The 22,694-nt window shown below is 43.9% G+C and overlaps 3 protein-coding genes across 9 annotated transcripts in view; 2 read left to right on the top strand and 1 right to left on the bottom strand.

Moving 5' to 3' along the window:
- The window catches only part of l1cama (L1 cell adhesion molecule, paralog a), a 38,679-nt gene extending 34,818 nt beyond the window's left edge, over positions 1 to 3,861 (top strand). For 4 of the 7 annotated variants that reach the window (XM_088289311.1, XM_088289306.1, XM_088289307.1 and 1 more), the window contains 9 exons: positions 284 to 500; positions 692 to 814; positions 1,074 to 1,250; positions 1,331 to 1,444; positions 1,535 to 1,684; positions 1,944 to 2,075; positions 2,332 to 2,404; positions 2,540 to 2,551; positions 2,695 to 3,861. In XM_088289311.1, coding sequence (XP_088145437.1) covers positions 284 to 500; positions 692 to 814; positions 1,074 to 1,250; positions 1,331 to 1,444; positions 1,535 to 1,684; positions 1,944 to 2,075; positions 2,332 to 2,404; positions 2,540 to 2,551; positions 2,695 to 2,944 — 1,248 coding nt within the window. In that variant the 3' untranslated portion in view covers positions 2,945 to 3,861. Of the gene's footprint in view, positions 1 to 283; positions 501 to 691; positions 815 to 1,073; positions 1,251 to 1,330; positions 1,445 to 1,534; positions 1,685 to 1,943; positions 2,076 to 2,331; positions 2,552 to 2,694 lie in introns of all 7 variants that reach the window. The other 3 variants (XM_088289309.1, XR_015842431.1, XM_088289310.1) reach the window with 3 other exon arrangements.
- A 2,031-nt stretch (positions 3,862 to 5,892) lies between these two features.
- ribc1 (RIB43A domain with coiled-coils 1) lies at positions 5,893 to 8,160 on the bottom strand. The gene is made up of 7 exons (XM_088289304.1): positions 7,948 to 8,160; positions 7,657 to 7,874; positions 7,479 to 7,593; positions 7,062 to 7,180; positions 6,547 to 6,777; positions 6,148 to 6,314; positions 5,893 to 6,042 (listed from the first exon to the last, which is right to left on the bottom strand). Exons 1-7 carry the CDS (start codon positions 8,144 to 8,146, stop codon positions 5,961 to 5,963), a joined length of 1,131 nt encoding a protein of 376 aa, XP_088145430.1. The 5' UTR covers positions 8,147 to 8,160; the 3' UTR covers positions 5,893 to 5,960.
- Positions 8,161 to 8,852: 692 nt separating this feature from the next.
- Positions 8,853 to 18,901, top strand: smc1a (structural maintenance of chromosomes 1A). Its single transcript, XM_088289303.1, has 26 exons — positions 8,853 to 9,269; positions 9,502 to 9,690; positions 9,847 to 9,959; positions 10,145 to 10,348; positions 10,808 to 11,046; positions 11,129 to 11,387; positions 11,584 to 11,724; positions 11,792 to 11,874; positions 11,962 to 12,061; positions 12,147 to 12,254; positions 12,335 to 12,520; positions 13,073 to 13,252; positions 13,596 to 13,742; positions 14,118 to 14,255; positions 14,338 to 14,454; positions 14,539 to 14,645; positions 14,873 to 15,014; positions 15,100 to 15,245; positions 15,317 to 15,470; positions 15,555 to 15,662; positions 16,302 to 16,458; positions 16,529 to 16,683; positions 17,496 to 17,647; positions 17,719 to 17,788; positions 17,876 to 17,986; positions 18,216 to 18,901. The coding sequence occupies exons 1-26, from the start codon at positions 9,161 to 9,163 to the stop codon at positions 18,294 to 18,296; spliced, it is 3,696 nt and encodes a 1,231-aa protein (XP_088145429.1). The 5' UTR covers positions 8,853 to 9,160; the 3' UTR covers positions 18,297 to 18,901.
- Positions 18,902 to 22,694: the final 3,793 nt, after the last annotated feature.

The raw sequence follows: 22,694 nt of genomic DNA, 5'->3' as shown, positions 1-22,694 counted from the left end.
GGAAGGAGGTCAGATAACTTGGGGTCTAGTTCACAATTGAGATTTGATGAAGAGGTTGACAGAGGGAAAAGTGTCGCGATTTTATCGCAAGAAGACTTTTTGGTTTGATTCCGGTTCTTATGATCACTTTACAAGATTACAAGCTTTGGGTAGTGGGTGAACGGGCAAGATCCCTAAGAGTAGACCGCAAGTGCTTTGGATAACCAAAAGAAAACGCATGGCTGGATGGAGTGAAAATCAAAGGAAATGTATGTTTAAAAAAAAAATGCTTTTCTGGCTCCAGATTCACTTGACTCGGTTCGGCCTTCGGGGTCACCACAGAGCTCGAAGGGCAAGGGAGCCAACGAGCACTGTGGTGGTGGAGACTGGAGCCAATGAGGAGAAGAAAGTGATTGGCGATCTCCGACCGTACTCCCACTACAGCTTGTCTGTCAGCGTGTTCAACAGCAAAGGAGATGGGCCGCCATCTGACATGGTGTCCTTCGAGACTCATGAGGGAGGTGAGCAAGGGAGGAGCCGGATTACAATGGTGGGGGGTCCGGTGGGCTGGGACACACTGGAGATAGATGCAGGGAAGGGGATGATGAATCGCGATGGAAACGGTGTCCAAGAGAATTGTAATCAAGTCTTGGAGAAAAAGTGTGACTTTGCAATTTAAAAAAACATTTGATGGTCTTTGTTCTTTGACTAGTTCCGCATCCACCGACATCTCTGGCGTTAGACAGTGCATCGGAGACGCAAATGACACTGCGATGGACACCGCCAAGTCAGCCCAATGGGATTCTTATTGGCTACCACTTGGAGTACCAACAAAGTGAGTATCATTCATACTCCTTATGTGCTGCGAGATCTGCTTTTGGAGTCAGCTGGGATAGGCTCCAGCTCACTTTTTGACCCTGAACACAAAAAGCCACCAATGGTCTGCCCAGTCAGGTCTACATTCTGGATTAAACCTAATCCTTCACCTAATCACTATCTTCTAAATTTACAGTAAAATAACAATCATTAAAGGCATCACTAGTCAATCTCGAGTCATCCATCCACTGATTCGATGTCTTGTCATCCACACTCAGTCGTGGAGAGTGACGACAGCCCAATGCAGGTGAAGAAAATCGATGATCCCACAATCAGCCACCTCACCCTGAAGGGCCTGGATCGCCATAGCCACTACCGCTTCTACCTGAGGGGGCGCACTGCCGCCGGGGATGGAGAACCCATCGTGAGGGAAGGTGCCACCACTCTGGATGGAGGTATGTCGCTTCTTTTACACACAGCTGACGCAGCATTCCAGCACCAGTGACACTCTTCTATCCCCTTGAATATTTCTCAGTGCCTCCTGCCAACATCAGCGTGTCTCCTGGAGAGAACTTTGTTAATATAAGCTGGCTGGCCAAGAAGAGGCACAGGAACGTTCGGTTCCAGATCCAGTATAAGAAGAAGAATGGTAGAGCATCTCGCCGGCCAGGAACTTGATTGTGTTTTCAAAATAATGACGTCTTGGAGTTGAATCTCAAAGTAATTTACGTCTGTGCAGATGCCGATAAATGGAAGAAGACCGAGAAGGTGGACTCCTCCCAGTCCTTCTACCAGCTCCAAGGTCTAAGACCTGGTTCTCATTACCATCTGCACTTCATTCACAGCAACATTACCTTCTTTCAGACAGAGATTGACACAGAAGGAACAGGTATCTTCTTTCATCTCATTTGCTGCTCTTCTGGGACAAAATTGATCCCACATAGAACTCCTCGTAGTTCTGTGCATCGCTCTTGATGTGTTAGCCTTCTGAGATGATTTGTGTGATGCATTTTTTGAGTTCCCCATTGAGACGCCACCCAGTCAGAAATTAGAATCGGGTGTCTCGTTTGGATGTTGCTTCTTTTGAGGCTTTCCCTCTCCTTGTGTCTCGCCGTCCTCGTTCTAACAAACCTTCATTCGCTTCCGAGGAGTGGCCGAGATGCAGCCCAGCATTGCCACCCAGGGGTGGTTCATCGGCCTGGTCAGCGCCGTCGTGCTGCTTCTGCTCATCCTGCTCATCCTCTGCTTTGTCCGCCGGAACAAAGGGGGGAAATATTCAGGCAAGTGTCACATGATGATGGACCGTTGCAAGTTGTCTTTTTCATTTATGTTGAAGGTTTCTACAATTGCGTGGTGGTACTAGGAAGTGGATTAGGTCGGGTAAATCGGCCACGGAAGGCCCAGGTACCAAATGTGTGGGCCTTGACTTAAACTCCTGTGCCTTGAGACCACTTTTGTTGTGAATGGGCCCTGAATAAATCTTGAGGAGAGTTTATCAAGCTGATACTCAAGTGCAAGCATTTCCTTTCCTTTTAGTGAAAGACAAAGAGGAAGGCCCGATGGACTCAGAAGCCCGTCCAATGAAGGACGAGACCTTTGGAGAGTACAGGTCGGTCATGTTATGTGGCAGTTGAGCGTCGTTTTATGATCCTATCCCGATTCCCTCTGCACTGTTTGACTGCCTTAATCCTTTTTGCTGCCATTATTTCCTCTTTTCTTCCTGATGCCTGCTCCTGCTATGCAGATCTCTAGAAAGGTATGCTCTGGTTTCTACTCCCAACCCCAAATCCTGTATTGGCTTATCGGCAACATTTTCTTTGACCGTTTCAGCTTGCATGTTGCTCGTGCTATTTTCTTTGAGAAAGACTCCCCGTTTCATTGATGTCCTCCCTCTCGCAGCGACCTGGAGGAGAAGCGCACCGCCAGCCAGCCATCATTGTGCGAGGAGAGCAAGCTGTGCAGCGAGGACAACCTGAACTTCAACGGCAGCAGCGTGTTGACCACCGAGATCAACCTGGATGAGTCGCTGGCCAGCCAGTTCAGTCGGCCCAGCGAGGGCCCAGAGGTGCCGGATAACTCCCCGCTTAACCCCACCACCGTTTCCTCCACCACCAATGGCCTGCCCAACCAAGTCGCCATCCTCGATTAATCTCCGTGCATCCGTGGAGGACTGTGAGACCAAAATATGTCAACACATACGTGCCCGTACGCTCCTGTTCCCTGCTGAGTAGTTTGATGACTAAGACTCGATCAACGTCATGACCGATGACAGATGCTGGTGGTGTCATCTGATGGACTGGACTTTTTTGACCAAAGGCATGTCCAAAATGTTGGACAATGTGACATAAATCCGACTAACCCAGACGTGGAGAAATCCTTTAACTCTACCTGATCCTCCTTCATCTGCGTAATGTATAACGTAAATGATTAACTTTCATCTTTCGTCTTTATTTCTTGCCTCAAAAAAATGAAAAACCGAATGTTGTGCAGAAGACATGATCAAAAGGGGGCTGCATGCAGAGCAGCTGCGGACTGAAAGGCAAGCGTGAGTGGACACAGCTGCTGTGCCACATCTTAGTCATTTATCATGGTTTTTTTTTTTTTCATGATTTCACACAATTTAAGTGCCAGTGATTTTTTTTATAACCGTGTAACAGACTATGTTGTTGTTGTTTACCATTTCTATGATCTTCTCACATTTTCATATACCATGTAAATGAATATATTAGTTGTGCTCTGATCGATCAGCCAGAAAAGTAAGTGATTGGCAGATGTCGATCAATGCCTTTCATTGCTTTCACGCCTTTCAACGAGGGACCAGCCTACGTGCATTGAAGCGTCCCTTCCCCCTTTCCTTAACACTCTACAATACAGACCAAACTAGTAACTGAATCATAATAGACGTTTGTGCATTTTCTGCATTGAAATAATGTCAAGTTTTTGTATTTTAAAGGTGAAAGATGAAAATTAGGGTAGATTTTTTTTTTCAAAACTGATGCTACAATTGATAAAAAAACAATTGACTGAATAATAAAATAATCATTTTTGAGCAGCTCTAAAACTTAATATATATATATATATATATATATATATATATATATATATATATATATATATAAGTTCTAATGAATGGGCATGTCCAAAAGCTTCGACTGTCAGCGTATCTTCTCTTTCTTGACATATTTCATGGATGTGAGATGTTTTTGTTCCGAACGCATTAAATTCAAGTTTCATACCATTTCATAGCATAACTAACATACTAACAATGCATCAAGGGGAACTTGCTGTGAAAAACGCCGAGTAGCATCTGGTGTATATATTTGCATCTCCATGTATCTATTTAGCCATACTCCAGTATTATCCAAGTTCCTGTGCCTGCTGGGTTTTGCATAGAGCACCAGATTGATGTCATAACTCCGTCATCAAGTGTAATGTAATGATTGGAGGTGATATTGTACATTTTGTGTCAAGACCTACGTGTTGCTTTCTGTATCTTGTCTTTGTCTCTTTTGACACTTGTCACGCTCCATATTTTGTTTGGGGAGCAGCACTTGCAGATAAAAGGGGGCGGAGTCTTGCGGGTAAACGCCATACACTCATTGATGCAGTTAAAGATTGCAGAAAGGTGAAATGACTGGCAATCTCCATTCAAAAAAAGGCAAAGAGTTGGTATTCACATCACAGCCAGAGAATGTATTTTTTTAGTGTTGACATTATTTAATTGCAGTCCTTTTATGATTCATACCCTGAACACATTTTGAGAAAAAGTTTGGTGAATTTTTCAATGGAAACGACACATCAAGTGTGAAAAACCTGAGTTGGAAATAGTCACATTTTTAAAAATGGTCTTTTTACATTTTTAGAAAAGATGCCCAATAGTTAATACTGCATAGTTTTTCCTTAATATAGTCATACCAGTTGTTCTCAATTGATAGAAGTCCAAATCAGGCATATGTATATTAAAAAAAAAAAAATAGCCATTCAAAATTTGCCCAGGGTATGAATAACCTTCAGTTTTATTTCCTGCGGCATATCCCGGCTACACTGAGTTTATTGGAGGTAATGAATTGAGCGGGAACCGTTTCCGCCCTTAAAAACTGTAAATACATCCCTTGAAACAATGTTATGATGAACCCAACACGGCCCCTTTAAGATTCTCCAGCTTTCTGAGCTTCATCTTAAAGCAAGCTGTCACTTTTCTTCTTTGTAATGTTGCTTTTGTTATTGGCATATTATGGCAGTAAAATTTGGCTGTTCAACAAATTAAAAGGTCAAATAAAAAATGGGAAAAAGCATTGCCTGTTTGCAAATTTGATGTAAAATCGTAAAGTGTTTGTTAATATTTGCGTTCCAATGACTGTTTTGTTTCATGCCCACTGGCAAGGCACTGCAATGACCTTTTTTTTTTTTTGAAAAGTAGGATGCAGGATGTACAGTTGCTGCAACACTTCACTCATCAAAACAAGACAATTCCAGCCACAAAGGCCGTGGGATGTCTGACAAGTCCGTTAAAGCCTCCTCTTCTTCTTGTTGATCAATTTATACACGCACACGCACACCAAAACACACTCAGGACAAATAGGGAACTGCATTTCCATGTAGGATTCATACGACACAAAATTAGCCAATATTGTATTCTGTTTGCTGCTAAGCATCTGTGCTCGTCTCGATTCTGGCAAATGTGAGCTTTGAATCAGTCCTGGCCGCGCATGGGCATGCACACACGCACGCACACGCACACGTGCACTTGTTCACTCAACTGCCAATTCCTCTGCTGTTCATGTGTCAAAGATTAGGGTCGTTGTTGTCATGTTGAGCCCACTTCCCTCGTTTTTAATGAAAATATTAGCTTGCAGAAGAGGTCACAAGCTTTTTGGGAGGGCGTCACGACTGCGCGGGTGGGCTGAGGAGCATCGGGAGTGTCTTTCACAGCCGGTTTGCAAATGTGCCTCATTGTGGAACATGACCACCACGACCTGGTGCATCTTGGAACTAGGTGCCCCACATACAATTCTCCGTGGAGCCGATTTAAGTGGAATTGCATCATCAATCTACCAATGTAATGGGATATATGACCGGACAATAAAGTACGTGGAACAATCTTCATTGTGCTTTATTTGTCAGGAGTCATATCGAGGCGGAGCGAAATGATTCTTTTGGAATCATCAGCGAGAGGTGGTGTTAAATTGGAAGAAGTATTCCTGAGTGGGTTTGTTGGTGTACAGCTCCTTGTCCAAATACTGCTGACTGAATGGAAGAGAACACAAAGAAATACACAAAAAGGTCACGCGATGAGTCACGTTTCCGCTCCAAATTCTGGATTCTATTTGCTCTTTGTGCTTGCTACTCAACTGTGCTTGCTGCTCTTTGGCCAGCTGCTCGTTGAACTGGTCGGCTTGGATCCGCTTTGCCTTCCTGAGTTCTGACGTTCTCCTTTCCTCTTGCCTGGCCTCACTGGATGCCTTAAGGAGCTGGACGTTCCAGGCGGCGTCCCGGTTTTTCTCAAAATCACGCCATCTCTTTTCATTGCGAACAAAGATTGGCAATCAGATCATCTCTGGGTGAGACACGTTCGTGGGTAAGTTTCAATGCGAGTGAGTCGTTTGTCTAACTATGCTTTGTGATTGGTGACCAGAAAGAAGAAAGAAACTTTCACAACCACGTTCAACCCTAAACGACATTCCCGGAAGAAAGCAGATTCCAGCTCTGGATTGAAAGAAGTGTCCCATACCCCCATGTACCACGTCCTACCTGTCTCTCAATGCATTGCGCCTCCCTTTGCCTGTAGATGGCGCTGAGCTGCTCGGGGCTCATGCCCTTCCACCGGTCGCTCACAACAGGCTTGGCCTCCTGCAGCTTGTTCACGGCCGCGTCCCAACCCTCGGTCATCATGGCGGACGTCAATGTGTGCCACTTTTCAGCAAGATTCTCCCTCTCCTCTCCCCGATGAGCCTCCTTCAGTCGCTCAGCCTGCTCGGTCGCCTGCAGGGAGACAAAATGCTGTCAGGCCTCGCCTTTCATGAACAAAGTAGTTCATTGAAGTTGGAGCACTTTTTAGGCATCCTTGGTAACCTTGGTTAGCTGGTACAAAAAAAAAAAGAGAGGGAAGTTTGATAATGGCGCCTCCCCACGGAAGATTCATCTGAGCGCATTCGGGTTAACAAGTGCAAAAGAAGTGCCAGTGCACATGAAGATAAGAGTTTAAATGCTGTGTGCCATTATCGACTCACATGAGAACACTTTGTGAGTGTGAGCGTGTCTTGTACCAGCGCTTGATTGTAGCGGTCAAGAGCAACCCGAGCAGCTTTTCTTCCTTTTTCTTCAGCATTGTGCTGCTGTCTCCAGTTGAGGTCCTGTTGCAACATTTCTCTCTCTGCCAGCATCTCTGTAACACATGCGTGTTGCAAATCAACACCTGTTCTCCCATTCACACGCGCATAACGGCTTCCTTTGAAGCTTGTCCATCGATGGCACCTCACCTGGCAACAAGCGCTGGCTGTGAGCGTGAACGATTGTTTGTGCAAGAAAGAACGACGGAAATTTGCAATTATTGTTGGTGTCAGTGCTCTTAGAATGGAATAGAATAAAATGGAATAAAAAGCTTTTATTGTCGTTGTAGGGCAAAAATATTTACATTTTTTTATGTCAAAATAATAATAATCCCACCGTGGGTTTCAACTCACCACTGTGCTTGTTCATTAAGCAGCTTCTCTCCTGTTGAAGTCTTTGTGCCAGCAGATCTCTTTCTGTTTCTTTCATTTGTTTTCTCTTCCGTTGTGCCACTCCAATATCTTCGCCCTATGGAAGATACAAATACTTGATGAGTCATGTCTTTGTTTCTAGTCATCAGGCACATCTTACCTGAAAAATCTGCATGCTGGAAGGGCCTAGCTCAGCCTCTGGAACATTGATTGTGAATATCCCCCTCGGGTCACACTTGAGATCGGCATCGCGCGAGTCTTCCACACGCTGCCGGACGCTCCAATACTGAGTCAGGCCAGCGTGGAAAGCTTCTCGCGTTTTCCGTTCTTCTATGTCTCTCTGCAACAGCACTTCATCGTGTTTCAATCTCAAACTATCTGCAACACGCACACAAATATTCTTTTGTATTTAGTCTCCATGTCAACTTGGCTGCCATTTTGTCTCTTTTACCAAGAGCTTTGTCCCTTTCTCGCCCCATTTCTTCGCGGTGCTTTTTCTCCTGGGTCTGTTTGTTGAGTGCATCTAGGTCAAGGCCCATCACACGCAGCTTTGTATTGAAAATTCGAGCCTTGCGCGCAGCCTCGGCAGCCTGTCTCCGCTCCACAGCAGACTCAATCGATTGGTCAAGAGGGAACTTTACTTTGTACATTTTCTCTTTTTTAAAAGTCTGTAAGGGGGGCACATGACATTGTAAAGTTTATAGCTTTTGTAATGGGGAAAAAAGGACAATGAATACTTTGGTGCTTCTGCAGTCCAAAGTGATCCATAGCACAAGTATAAATAATAATAAAAAAATGTATTGTTTAAAAAAAATGCACTGTCTACTACAAAATGACAATTGTTGTGTAGATGTGCACTGCATTTAAAATATAGTAGTTGATTATAAATATCCAAATATTTTTGGATATAATTTGATTGTGTTCATAATCAAGTGCTGCATTAGACTTTATCATGCATAGAGCAGATATGTTTAATCATCCAACATTTACCAAATAAAGGTGTATAGCCAGTTTATCCATTATTGTCCACCTGTTCACATACTAAAGAATCAGCAATGTAGCAATTTAGAACGGCACTCACCTTGTATGATGAAAAGATTCAAGACAGTCCCTTGCATAACTCAACTGCGGTGTTTGTGGGCCTCGGTATCCATGGTAACGACCAGAGGCTCTTTAAATAAATTAAAAAAAAGACAGTGTTTTAGTTATGTGGTAAACCTAATGATATGCAAGAGAATACCAGAATTCTACTTACATATCAGAATCACCTCGGCTATATTATATTTACGATAAGAAAAAAAGTCCAGACAAAACGCAGCGCCTTCAATCTCGCGAGAAACTGCGAGGTTACAGCTCTCGCGCTCAAAGCGCTTCCTGTTGGATTGTAAAATGGCGCATTGTTGTCACCGCGGCATCGTGTCCAAGTAGTCAACATTATGAGAGAATTGCAAAGGTTAACGGCTAGTTGCATACCGCGATGAAATGGTCGTATCGTCCGGCATCAGTCTGAGTAGAGACGTTTGTTCTTTAGCGTGCCTGCTTTTGCTGTGAGAGCTCTTCCAGTAGACGTCGCTAGCTAGCATTAGCTAAAACTACCCTGATTGTTTTGTTTTTTTCTTTTTAACGCGAGCTGCTTAACTTGCGACTGCTGAATTACAACCACAATGGGTTATCTCAAACTCATAGAGATCGAAAACTTCAAGTCTTACAAAGGACGGCAAATCATTGGACCCTTTCATAAATTCACGGCGATCATCGGCCCAAATGGATCTGGTATGTTTGCTAATGCAAAGTGTTGGCAATCGCTGCATCCCAAGCACAACTACTGCACAGCAAATGCATCGAACTGAGATCTTATATATTCTGCATCAATAGTCTGCATGCTATGGGCGTGTCTCTTCATAGACTTTCAACGAGAAACAATTGCACCACGTAGTGATTCGTGATTTTGCGTACAGAAAAACGCTGCTTGTAAACACTTGTAACAATCTAATAATGTCCGCAGGGAAATCAAATCTTATGGACGCCATCAGCTTTGTATTGGCGGAGAAGACCAGTAACTTGCGTGTGAAGACTCTGAAGGATCTGATCCATGGGGCACCTGTCGGGAAGCCAGCTGCCAACAGAGCTTTTGTCAGTATGGTCTATCAAGAGGATAATGGAGAGGAACGCTCCTTCACCAGGATGATTATTGGTAGGAACTTCCTTTGAAGGTCACTATGTCACGGCCTTCAGTTTGTCTGAGACAAGTTTTTGAATTTTCTTCAGCTAATTGAAAAAAACTTGCAGCCATCCAAAATAATCTTACGTTTTTTTTAACTTTTGCTTGATTGCTCTAATTATGTGACAGGTTCCTCCTCCGAGTACCGCATCAACAACAAAGTGGTGGGCTTGCCGGATTACAGCGAGCAGCTGGAAAAACTTGGCATTCTCATCAAGGCTCGAAACTTTTTGGTTTTCCAGGTGAGCCAAAATATCTTTGAGAAATATGTTTGTGTCCTTCCATTGGCTCTGAATAACATCAAATTTATGGGCTGGCAGAGCGCTACTTACATGCTTTTTGGGAACAAAAAAAAAATTCAAAAGAAAGTAATCTTTCAAATAGATTAATGTGAATTTTACATTTGGTGTTGTGATTGTTTCTCTAGGGAGCTGTGGAGTCTATTGCAATGAAGAACCCAAAGGAGCGGACGGCTCTGTTTGAGGAGATCTCACGCTCAGGAGAACTGGCCCAGGAGTATGACCGTAGGAAGAAGGAGATGGTGAAAGCAGAGGAGGACACACAGTTCAACTACCATCGTAAGAAGAACATTGCAGCCGAGCGCAAAGAGGCCAAGCAAGAGAAAGAAGAGGTGAGTCAATCTGCACAATCCATATTTGCGCAGTACATTCATATCCTGTATATTTATTTGAACTTAAGAGGTTTTCAAGTCCCACACTGGTAGAAGGAAGAGTTTGATACCAAGATTACATTTTTATTTAATTTCCTATTGGGATCAATTAAATATGGAATAATTGTTCCTAAAAAGCATGTTTTTGAGTGACAGTTAATGTATTTGTCACACAAGTATTGAAGTATAGAGATCAAATTTAAGCTATTAGTTTATTTTAGCTCCGTTTATTAGTTTAGTCTATTAGTTAGAAACGCATTTTAAAAAAACCACGTAATATAATCTTTAAACGTTGTATTAACTTTAATAATGAATGAGGGAGGAAACAAATTCTCATGCGTGTCTTTTTAAATTTTTTTTCTTTAAACTACTTGGAATTAACCTGCCACCTTTTGTCTCTGCCCTCCATCTTTCATTCAGGCCGAGCGCTACCAGCGACTGAAGGATGAAGTGGCGAGGGCCAGTGTTCAGTTGCAGCTCTTCAAGCTCTACCACAATGAGACGGAGATCGAGAAGCTGAACAAAGAGCTCGGTCAGCGCAACAAGGAGATCGACAAGGACCGTAAGAGGATGGACCACGTGGAGGAGGAGCTGAAAGACAAGAAGAAGGAGCTTGGGAGACTGATGAGGGAGCAGCAGACAATTGAGAAAGAGATCAAGTGAGTTCCTCTGCTCCTTCTGGCTCAAGGTAGGTTTCATGCTTGGCTTTCATCTTGCTGTTCGCTCAACTTCTGCCACCAGAGAGAAGGACTCTGAGCTGAACCAGAAGAGGCCGCAGTACATCAAGGCAAAAGAGAACACCTCGCACAAGATCAAGAAGCTGGAGGCGGCCCGCAAATCGTTGCAGAACGCCCAGAAGATGTACAAGAAACGCAAGGCGGACATGGACGAGCTTGACAAGGAGATGAAAGCGGTGGAGCTTGCCAAGCAAGATTTTGAGGAGCGCATGGAGGAGGAGGCGCAGAGCCAGGGTCAGGACCTCACCCTGGAGGAGAACCAGGTACCGTCGGCTTACGCTACGGTCGCACAAAATCCGTTTGAATGTTCTGCTTCGTTTAATTTGTCGGCGTTTCACCGCGGATGGTGTTTACAACGCAGCCGCTCATTCGAGCTCACGGGGGAGGGGCTTCGCTTTGTGACGATGACAGCGTTTCGGGTAACAAACAAAAAGAAAAAGTTGTTTGTTTTGCTTGAAGGTCAAGCAGTACCATCGACTGAAGGAGGAGGCCAGTAAACGTGCAGCCACCCTGGCTCAGGAGTTAGAGAAGTTCAACCGTGACCAGAAAGCTGACCAGGACCGCCTTGACTTGGAGGAGAGGAAGAAAGTGGAGACAGAGGTAATGAAGCCGCCGGTGGAACCTGAGCAAGCATCTATAAGTGACCCCCTCCACCGCACTTTTACAGGCCAAAATCAAACAGAAGATTCGCGAGATTGAGGAGAACCAGAAGCGCATTGAGAAGTTGGAGGATTACATCACCACCAGCAGGTCCGCTCCACTGCTCTGCACTGTAAGAATCTTTTTGAATGGTGAGATCTCATTCCTTCTCGTCTTGTTTCTCCTGTTACTGCGCAGGCAGTCACTGGATGAGCAGAAACGGATGGAGGAGGAACTGACTGAGGAAGTGGAAATGGCCAAGAGGAGGATCGATGAGATCAACATGGAGCTGAACCAGGTTGGCGCCGTCGTGAACGCGCACACACGCTGTCACGCATCATTGCGCGTTCAAATGGCTTCTTTGTCGCGTTTTCCCCACCAAGGTCATGGAGCAGCTCGGCGACGCCCGGATCGACAGGCAGGAGAACAGTCGACAGCAGCGCAAGGCTGAAATCATGGAGAGCATCAAACGACTCTACCCCGGCTCGGTGGTGAGCGATCCGCTTCGCTGCTCGGTCTGTCCTTTGAATTGCCCAAACGCGTCACGCAACCCGTGTTCCTCTTCCTGCAGTATGGCCGCTTGATTGACTTGTGCCAGCCCACTCAGAAGAAATATCAGATTGCCGTCACCAAAGTTTTGGGGAAGAACATGGACGCCATCATCGTTGATTCCGAGAAAACCGGCAGAGATTGCATCCAGTACATCAAGGAGCAGAGAGGAGAGCCGGAGACCTTCCTGCCTCTCGACTACCTGGAGGTGAACGACGCACTCCGTTATGGCATCGCGATACCGATAGCATCGCTTTGAGCATTGTTGTCTTTCTGACCGGTGATGCCGTGCTCACGTTGAATTTGCCCTCTCAGGGACTAATAATGGAAGTACAGACATGGCAGGTACCCAAAAATTCTAGGGTTACTTTAACTCACTTAGTCACCAGTCCTTGCAGATTAACGTGTTTCTGTGCGCACTTTTGTTCAAGCTTTGACAATAGCTGATCATTTCTGAGGAGCCGCGCGGCAAAGAGACCGACTCCGCCGATGATGAGCGGGAACCTTGCGTGTGAAATACTTCAAACTCCGTTTTTCTCCCGCTCCCTTTGTAAAAACGTACGCGAGCATGCATGAATGCTACGGTATGTTTTAAGCTACGATGTTTGACCATGCCTGCGCCCAACAATACGGTGCGCTGAATGGAAGTGTTAACTGACACTGCATCTTTGAATGCGCTTTTTCATCCTCACGGAAGATAATCAAAGAGAAATTCTCACTTGACTTAATTTTCAGCGTGCGCTGTTTTGTCTGATCTCAGGTGAAACCAACTGATGAGAAGCTTCGAGAGCTGCGAGGAGCCAAGCTGGTTATTGACGTGATCCGCTACGAGCCTCCTCACATCAAGAAAGCTCTGCAGTACGCATGCGGCAACGCGCTGGTCTGCGATAATGTGGAAGACGCCAGGAGGATTGCTTTTGGAGGCCCGTACAGGCACAAGGTACTGATCACGTTTTTTTTTGTTTTTTTTTACGCTTTTCCACGGAATATAAGGTTCACAAGAACATTGAGGGCAGCCAATAGAAAATTCTGTCTTCAGAGTTGTCTAACCTTCAAATCAAATGTAATTATGTACAATACAATGCAGCTTTATTTGTATGCCGCATTTAATAGTATTAAAGTGCTTTCCATATGATGTAATAAATTAATTGATAAATTCATAATAATACATAAAATGCGACTCAAGCGTGCTTCAAAGTGCTCAAACAAAAGATAACCCGACCCAAATATGTTTATTGTTGTTGTAGCTAATGGACATTTTTTTTTCTTGCACGCACATCCAGACTGTGGCCCTGGATGGAACCCTTTTCCAGAAATCTGGCGTCATCTCGGGAGGAGCCAGCGACCTGAAGGCCAAGGCCAGACGATGGGATGAGAAAGCGGTGGACAAGCTCAAGGAGAAGAAGGAGAAACTTACTGATGAGCTCAAGGTCATTTGGGTCATCTCTACTTTCAGAGTTTTCTTCATTTTCACTTTTTTTCTGGCTCTGATTGAGGTGGAGGTGATCACGTGCATACGCCGCACCCCCACAAAAAATGCATTGTATTGTTCTTTGACATTTCTTTATTTTTTTTAAGAAACAAAAATTTAGGAACCTTGTTTGACATGAATAAAACCTGGATAAATATGACCTGCTCAATTTTTTGGGAGCCGTTTCATATTTAATCATTTCATGGCCAGAGGCATTAAGGCCTTCTGATTTTCATTTGCAAGAATATCTTCATACTGCCCTTGCAATCAGTGCGGTGGTCTCGCTAAAAGTAACAAAAATGTAGCAAAACAAGCCATGTCCTTTGCTTTACAGGAGCAAATGAAGGCCAAGAGGAAAGAGGCGGAGCTACGTCAGGTGCAGTCGCAAGCGCACGGCCTGCAGATGAGACTGAAGTATTCCCAGAGTGACCTGGAGCAGACCAAAACACGCCACCTCTCTCTCAACATGCAGGTGCCGCTTGCTTGAGCCTCGCTCGCCTCGCCTCGCCTCACCTCGCCTCCGCTTCCTTTTGAACAAACGTTGTGCCCTGCAGGAGAAGTCCAAGTTGGAGAGTGAACTGGCAAACTTTGGCCCTCGCATCAACGACATCAAGAGGATCATACAGTCGCGAGAGCGAGAGATCACCGACCTCCGGGACCGCATGAACCTGGTCAGCCCGAAGCGCCAAAGACGCACTTTTGTCTTTTTAGTCAGTCCTGTGCCGAGGTGGTAAGATTTCTCAAATGCTTTTCAGGTGGAGGATGAGGTCTTTGTTGAGTTCTGCAAGGAGATTGGAGTGAGGAATATTAGAGAGTTTGAGGAGGAGAAGGTGAAGCGGCAGAATGAGATCGCCAAGAAGCGGTGAGTTCATCCAAGCGAAACTTTGAGATTGCATTTTTCATTCATGTCGTGCACAAGCGTGTAAACGTCAAAACTTTCTCTCTGAAATGGATGCAAATGCCATTCGCCTCCCTAAAACCACAACAAAAAAATCTTTTTGAAATGCCACTTAACTGCCGTTTTTTTACTCTTTTGAAATCTGAGTGTGATGCGGCAAGGACTGATTTTTGCATGGATTATTTTCCCAGTCTTGAGTTTGAGACCCAGAAGACCCGCCTTGGAATTCAGGTGGACTATGAGAAAAACCAGCTGAAGGAGGACCAGGAGAAGGTCATGATGTGGGAGCAGACCGTCAAGAAGGACGAGGCTGAAATTGAGCGACTAAAGAAGGTCCGGACGTGCCGCTCATTCATTTCTCCGTTCGCCTTTCCTCGCTCACGTGTGTCGCGCCTACGTCGTCGTCTTTGTGTGTCAGGAGGAGCACAGGCATATGAAGATCATTGATGAGACCATGGCTCAGCTGCAAGACCTGAAGAACCAACACTTGACCAAGAAATCTGAAGTCAACGATAAGAACCACGACATGGAGGAGATCCGCAAGAAGCTGGGTGGCGCCAACAAGTAAGCGAGTCGTCGCAATCTTGCTCGGACCGAGTTTTCCTGCTACAGTGGCTCTCGTTGGTGCTTCGCAGAGAGTTAACGCAACTCCAGAAGGAAGTGACGGCGATCGAGACCAAATTAGAGCAGAAGCGCAGCGACCGGCACAACCTGCTGCAGGCCTGCAAAATGCAGGACATCAGGTTGCCGCTTCGCTCGGGAACCATGGACGACATCAGCCAGGGGGAGGTACGGAAGAGCGCCGCTCCACGTGCGTTCCCGTTCTTCGGGATTAACCGGAAAATTGTAGACACCGCTCGTTTGTTCACGTAGGGGAGCTCGCAGACGGACGAGTCGAGCAGCCAGAGGACGTCCAGCAGCGTTTTGGCGAAGGAGGCGCTCATTGAGATCGACTACAGCAACCTGTCGGAAGATCTGAAGGCGAGACCAATCGCACGCACACACACGCCAGTCCGACTTGATCTCGTTTTGACTTCACATGCCTGCTCGGTCATTTGGAAACGGAGTTGGGATATTTCCTTCAAAGATATTTTTATGCTTTGAAGAATGATATATTTGAAGTAGACTGGCTTGGTGGTTCGTACTTGTGCTTCACTGAAGTTTTGGCTGAAAATATTGGTTCAGGTTCTGTGTGTAGTTGACGTTTTCGTCCCGTGTTTGGGTGCTCCGGCTTCTCCCCCTCCAAACAAACACGCTGCTGTGTGGAGATTTGATGTGATTTGAGAGTGTCCACTTTCACACGGAGGCCGATGTTGGATGATGATGTCATCAGCAAGTGTTGTCGTGACCGGTCGGTAGGCGACGTTTGTATCGAAGTCCTCAACCACATCAATCGCACACCCACGGACATGTACACAAGTGATATAAAAAAATATTTGATGTAGAAATGCTTTATTTGGCAACATAAATCTCCCCATTTTTATTTATTAAATGCTGTTTTGATTCATTGAGTCCCTTTTGGTTTAAAATAAATGTCAAATAATCTTACTAGTTCTTTATTTATTCTGTATTGCATAAATGAGGTTTGCCTGTGACCGAAGAAATCCCTGATTCCCGCAGGACGCCTTGTCAGAGGAGGAGATCAAGGCAGAGACCAACACGCTACAGCAACGTCTGAACGAGCAGCAGAGCATCCTGCAGAGGATCAGCGCCCCCAACATGAAGGCCATGGAGAAGCTGGAGAGCGTCAGGGACAAGTTCCAAGAAACCAGCGACGGTGAGACGCCCGCCCGAAGGCCAAAAAGCCGATTTGTAGCGTGTGACGACGCTCACCTTTTTGTCCTCAGAGTTTGAGGCTGCTCGCAAGAGGGCCAAGAAGGCCAAACAGGCCTTTGAGCAGATCAAGAAGGAACGCTTTGACCGCTTCAATAACTGCTTCGAGTCGGTGGCCACCAACATTGACGAGATCTACAAGGCGCTCTCGCGTAACAGCAGCGCTCAGGTAATTTGGACTCGCACTTGATCTTTGCTGCACTAAAAACTGCTAGCGAGTTGCGGATGGCGCACTTGAAGCACCCAAGGTCGCACGTCCAAGTGTTGCAGTTGAAAGTAAAAAAGAAATTGACATTAAAGTTGACGTAGAACCCTAAAATGTGCTTATTTTTAGTGGTCGGTTTTCTAATCGTTATTTATTCACTGATTTCTCCAAAGCAAATGAATAATATAGAAAATGCAAGCTAATATCATCATTTTCCTGATTAAAGAATACAAAAATTGAGCTTTTCATTGAAAAATGGACCATCTTGACTTTATAATCTCTTTAAACGGCAGCATTAGGATTACACAAACGGCATTATATTGCAACTGGAGCTACAATCAAAACATCGGCCAGTCTTTTATTTTGTAGAGTAGCTTGCTGTAGCGAGTTCGCTTAAGTAATTGCTTTTCCACGTTTTATTCCTATACAATATCACTAAATAATAATAATAATTTAATAATAATAATTTGCCCTTTATTTGTCCCACAATGGGGAAATTCGAGATTCGAACCCAGGCCTCCTGGGGAGACTGGGTCCTGAACGCGGCGCCTTAGACCACTCGGCCATCCTGGCAGCCAAATACACTGTAGCGCTAAATGTTGAAGGAAAGGCTGGCAAAAGCCTTCATCTTGGTTTCCTTAAACACGCCGACGTCCTCTAACGAGCAACTTTTTGGAAGCGCCATCACGAAATTTGCCATAATTCCCATCGCTTTCTGAAACGTGGCAAAAGAAGCAGACTTGGGATCGCTTCACCAGCACGCGTTGCTTCCGTAGGCTTTCCTCGGCCCCGAAAATCCGGAGGAGCCGTACTTGGACGGCATCAACTACAACTGCGTGGCTCCTGGAAAGCGGTTCCGACCCATGGATAATCTGTCCGGAGGAGAGAAAACTGTGGCGGCCCTGGCTCTGCTCTTCGCTATTCACAGGTGAGACAAGCATGGCAGCACAAATATTCTTTGGCGGCGACATCGGCTGACTTTTCTGCCTCTGACCTCAGCTACAAACCCGCCCCCTTCTTTGTGCTCGACGAGATTGACGCCGCACTCGACAACACCAACATTGGCAAGGTCTGTGGTCAACTCACTGATTGTTGTGCTCATCATTGTCATCGTTTGTTGTCGTCATTGCAAATGCATCCTCTGGTCCGCTTCAAGGTGGCCAATTACATCAAAGACCAGTCGGTGGTGAACTTCCAGGCCATCGTCATCTCCCTGAAGGAGGAGTTTTACACTAAAGCCGACTCGCTCATCGGAGTTTATCCGGAGGTGCGTAGCTTTGACATCCTGTAATGATGTCCATCTTGGCAAAGGAGGTTCTCTATTGTATTTTGAAATCTCTTTCTTTTTTTTTTTTTTAACAATTTGAAGGTGCTCCGATGAATAACATTCAATTTCACACAATTGCATTCTTTGGGCGCAAGTCATTGATTATGAAGCCCAAAGTTAAAGTTGCGTGGCGTCTTGTGACCCTCCTCGCTTGTTTTCTCGCCCACAGCAAGGAGATTGTGTCATCAGCAAAGTGCTGACCTTTGACCTCGCCCAGTATCCTGACGCCAACCCGAATCCCAACGAGTAGGACGAGCTTTCCTGTCACTACGAACTCTCCTCAAACGTTCATTCCTTCATTTCTTTTGTATGCGGAAGCATCTTATTTCTCATCACTGTTTTATAATGTATGTTTGGATATGCTATGCTAGGAAATGCTTTTTTTTTTTTTGTAGTTGTAGTTGAATATTTGTAGTAGTTGATGGTTGTCCTGTAGACGGTTGCAGCCAGATTTTATGTACACAAATGACTCCAACATTTGTTTTCAGTTAGTATTCATATGAATCTCCTGCAAATGAGTAGAAAGTCAAAGTGACGCTCAACTGTTTCAGCCGCAGATTTTCAGAACTTTTATATCATCACTGGTGCGACTTTTAGGATTTTATTTGTCAGCACGTTGGCATTACATTGATTATGGCTTTGTGCTAGATTATGGAGCCCAACAGTCATCCAAAAACAAACAAGATTTTTTTTTTTTAACTGATAACCACAATGCGTTTTTATTCCCCCCCGAGTCAGATTCTGAACGTTCATTTGGCAAATGCAAAGCTTCATGTGAGTGAGGCAATTTCCCCTCCTGTGTCTTTTGTGGAGTGTGTTGCTTTCTACAAATAAAATTTGAACTATTTAAAATTCTCTCACTCTTTCTTGACAAATGGAGCTTTTATTGAGATTTGCTTTCCTCAAATTGCACAGCAGCTTCATGACAATCTTGCTTGGTTTCACATGAGCGCAGGACATTCATTCCTTTCCAAAAGCAGAGTTGACTGCTCTAGTCAAGACTATTTAAAGAGGAGCTCACTTTACAAGGAGAAACTTCTGCAGGGGGCAGCAGTGTCCACGCAAACGCACAATCACGCCAGTTTATAAGGTACACAAATAACACAGTATACCCCGCCACAAATAGAGCTTACAATTCAGTCGCTCATCAGTTTACATTGTGTCACTTTCACTCCAAAACAATAAAAGATCATCACAGAAAATATGTTATAAAAAGTTGGAGAAAATTTCTGCCCTTATGCTATTGTTAAAACCTAAATAATATATCAGTCCTATAAGTAAAAATGAACATGAAAGGTTGGAGTTTCCTTCACAAATGTCTGACATATAGTACAAAAAATGTTTGCATTTCTCGAGCGCAATTTGAGTCTGTCATGAGCTGAACTTTGCGCTAATGATGCAAACTTTTTTTTTACTGTAGAATGAAATCTGCATTTAGTAATGTGCCTGCCTAGCCAGAATTTTGGCTGATAAAACCGCATTGCTTGTTGAGTCAACTACTAAAAAAATGAATTGTTTTACATTTTTCAGGTGTCCAAGAAATGTCAAGTCAGTGGGTTTTTAGCCCAATGTTGAACAAAAAGTTTCATCTAGAGGAGTAAAAAAATACAACTTGTGGTTCATGAAGCAAATTTGAAGCTTCATTTTCCCATCACTTCTTATAATAAAATAATCACTGCAACAATATTTTCCCTCGCAGTCAGCAGACAACAAAGACTGCAGTCAGGCCAGCCTCCACTCGCAAAGACGAAGTCAAGCCAGCCGCCACTCTTATTCTCCATACTGTGCAACACGGTGCATTACGGTAATGCGCCGAAAGCGCTTTTTGACGGCCACCTTCAAAATAAAAGCTATGAAACTCAAGTATGCACGTCAGTAGTTTGGATTTAAATGGTTTGGATTTAATGTTATTAAACTTCTCTTTTCACCCAGGGGGAATGCAAATTAACTCAGAATTGCACCAAGAAATGTTATGAATCGAGAAAGAAAGAGAACTCAATGTTAACTGTAGATCAATGGCTAATATTATTGATTTAATAAGAAATCATTCAAAATTAAGTTTTCGTTATCCCGCAACCAGACTAGTGCCGAGGCACACTAGGCCACCAAAGGTATCCAACCAAAGTATTTTTATTAAAATCTGATGTGGCATTTCAAAATAAAAGGCCAAAGAAATCTCAAAATTTGACCTTTACACCCAATTTCGAAAAATCATTAAAAATTAAGTTTTCGTTGTCCCGCAACCAGACAAGCGCTGGGGCACACTTGGCCACCCCAGATCTCCAACCAAGGTACTTTAATCAAAATCTGATGTGGCATTTCAAAATAAAAGGCAGGAGAAATATCAAAATTTGACCGTTGCAACCGATTTAAAAAATATCATTAAAAATTAAGTTTTCGTTATCCCGCAACCATACTACTGCCGAGGCACACTAGGCCACCCCAGGTATCCAACCAAGGTACTTTCATCAAAATCTGATGCGGCATTTCAAAATAAAAGGCCAAATGAATTCTCAAAATTTGACCTTTAAACACGATTTCGAAAATTCTATAAAAATTAGGTTTTCGTTATCCGGCAACCAGACAAGCGCTGGGGCACACTAGGCTACCCCAGGTATCCAACCAAGGTAGTTTAACCAAAATCTGATGTGGCATTTCAAAATAAAACGCAGAAGAATTCTCAGAATTTGACCTTTACACTCGATTTTGAAAATTCATTAAAAATTAAGTTCTCGTTATCCCGCAACCAGACAAGCGCAGGGGCACACTAGGCCACCCCAGGTATCCAACCAAGGTACTTTCATCAAAATCTGATGCGGCATTTCAAAATAAAAGGCAGGAGAAATATCAAAATTTGACCTTTGCAACCGATTTAAAAAATATCATTAAAAATTAAGTTTTCGTTATCCCGCAACCATACTACTGCCGAGGCACACTAGGCCACCCCAGGTATCCAACCAAGGTACTTTCATCAAAATCTGATGCGGCATTTCAAAATAAAAGGCCAAATGAATTCTCAAAATTTGACCTTTAAACACGATTTCGAAAATTCTATAAAAATTAGGTTTTCGTTATCCGGCAACCAGACAAGCGCTGGGGCACACTAGGCTACCCCAGGTATCCAACCAAGGTAGTTTAACCAAAATCTGATGTGGCATTTCAAAATAAAACGCAGAAGAATTCTCAGAATTTGACCTTTACACTCGATTTTGAAAATTCATTAAAAATTAAGTTCTCGTTATCCCGCAACCAGACAAGCGCAGGGGCACACTAGGCCACCCCAGGTATCCAACCAAGGTACTTTCATCAAAATCTGATGCGGCATTTCAAAATAAAAGGCCAAAGAATTGTCAAAATTTGACCTTTAAACACGATTTCGAAAATTCTATAAAAATTAGGTTTTCGTTATCCGGCAACCAGACAAGCGCTGGGGCACACTAGGCTACCCCAGGTATCCAACCAAGGTAGTTTAACCAAAATCTGATGTGGCATTTCAAAATAAAACGCAGAAGAATTCTCAGAATTTGACCTTTACACTCGATTTTGAAAATTCATTAAAAATTAAGTTCTCGTTATCCCGCAACCAGACAAGCGCAGGGGCACACTAGGCCACCCCAGGTATCCAACCAAGGTACTTTCATCAAAATCTGATGTGGCATTTCAAAATAAAAGGCAGGAGAAATCTTTAAATTTGACCTTTACACCTGATTTCGAAAAATCATTAAAAATTAATTTGTCGTTATCTCGCAACCAGACTAGTGCCGAGGCACCAAAGGTATCCAACCAAAGTGTTTTTATTCAAATCTGATGTGGCATTTCAAAATAAAACGCAGAAGAAATATCAACTTTCGGGTGTAACTGAAAAGTTTTGAGATTTCTTCTTCCTTTTATTTTGAAATGCTGCATCAGATTTTGATGAAAGTACCTTGGTTGGATACCTGGGGTGGCCTAGTGTGCCTCGGCAGTAGTCTGGTTGCGGGATAACGAAAACTGAATTTTTAATGATTTTTTTTAAATCGGTTGTAACGGTCAAATTTTGAAATTTCTCCTGCCTTTTATTTTGAAATGCCACATCAGATTTTGATCAAATTACTTTTGTTGGATACCTGGGTTGGCTTAGTGTACTCTAGCGCTTGTCTGGTTGCGGGATAACGAAAACGTAATTTTTAATGAATTTTCGAAATCGTGTTTAAAGGTCAAATTTTGAGAATTCTTCGGCCTTTTATTTTGAAATGCCGCATCAGATTTTGATGAAAGTACTTGGTTGGATACCTGGGGTGGCCTAGTGTGCCTCGGCAGTAGTCTGGTTGCGGGATAACGAAAACGTAATTTTTAATGAATTTTCGAAATCGGGTGTAAAGGTCAAATTGTGATATTTCTTTGGCCTTTTATTTTGGAATTCCACATCAGATTTTGATGAAAGTACCTTGGTTGGATACCTGGGGTGGCCAAGTGTGCCTCTGCAGTAGTCTGGTTGCGGGATAACGACAAATTAATTTTTAATGATTTTTCGAAATCAGGTGTAAAGGTCAAATTTAAAGATTTCTCATTGGTTGGATACCTGGGGTGATCTAGTGTTCCCGAGCAATGGTCTGGTTGCAGGATAACGACAACTTAATTTTGAATTTTTTTTTTTTTAATTTGTTGT

The sequence above is a fragment of the Idiotropiscis lumnitzeri genome, chromosome 3, assembly GCF_059441095.1.
Source record: "Idiotropiscis lumnitzeri isolate Australia: NSW breed Sydney's pygmy pipehorse chromosome 3, RoL_Ilum_1.0, whole genome shotgun sequence".
NCBI classification, from domain to species: domain Eukaryota; kingdom Metazoa; phylum Chordata; class Actinopteri; order Syngnathiformes; family Syngnathidae; genus Idiotropiscis; species Idiotropiscis lumnitzeri.
Note: the sequence above shows the minus strand (reverse complement) of the source record. Positions and strands in the feature narration are given on the sequence as shown.

What these genes read in the sequence shown, in the direction of transcription:
- ribc1 (XM_088289304.1), bottom strand. Translation starts at nt 8,146, where the DNA reads ATGTACAAAGTAAAGTTCCCTCTTGACCAATCGATTGAGTCTGCTGTG. An exon ending in ACCGCTACAATCAAGCGCTG is followed by an intron (nt 6,778 to 7,061) that starts GTACAAGACACG and finishes GTCTCCCTGCAG; the next exon opens with GCGACCGAGCAGGCTGAGCG. An exon ending in CGCAATGCATTGAGAGACAG is followed by an intron (nt 6,315 to 6,546) that starts GTAGGACGTGGT and finishes CGCAATGAAAAG; the next exon opens with AGATGGCGTGATTTTGAGAA.
- smc1a (XM_088289303.1), top strand. Translation starts at nt 9,161, where the DNA reads ATGGGTTATCTCAAACTCATAGAGATCGAAAACTTCAAGTCTTACAAA. An exon ending in ACCTCTCTCTCAACATGCAG is followed by an intron (nt 14,256 to 14,337) that starts GTGCCGCTTGCT and finishes TGTGCCCTGCAG; the next exon opens with GAGAAGTCCAAGTTGGAGAG. An exon ending in AAATTGAGCGACTAAAGAAG is followed by an intron (nt 15,015 to 15,099) that starts GTCCGGACGTGC and finishes TTTGTGTGTCAG; the next exon opens with GAGGAGCACAGGCATATGAA.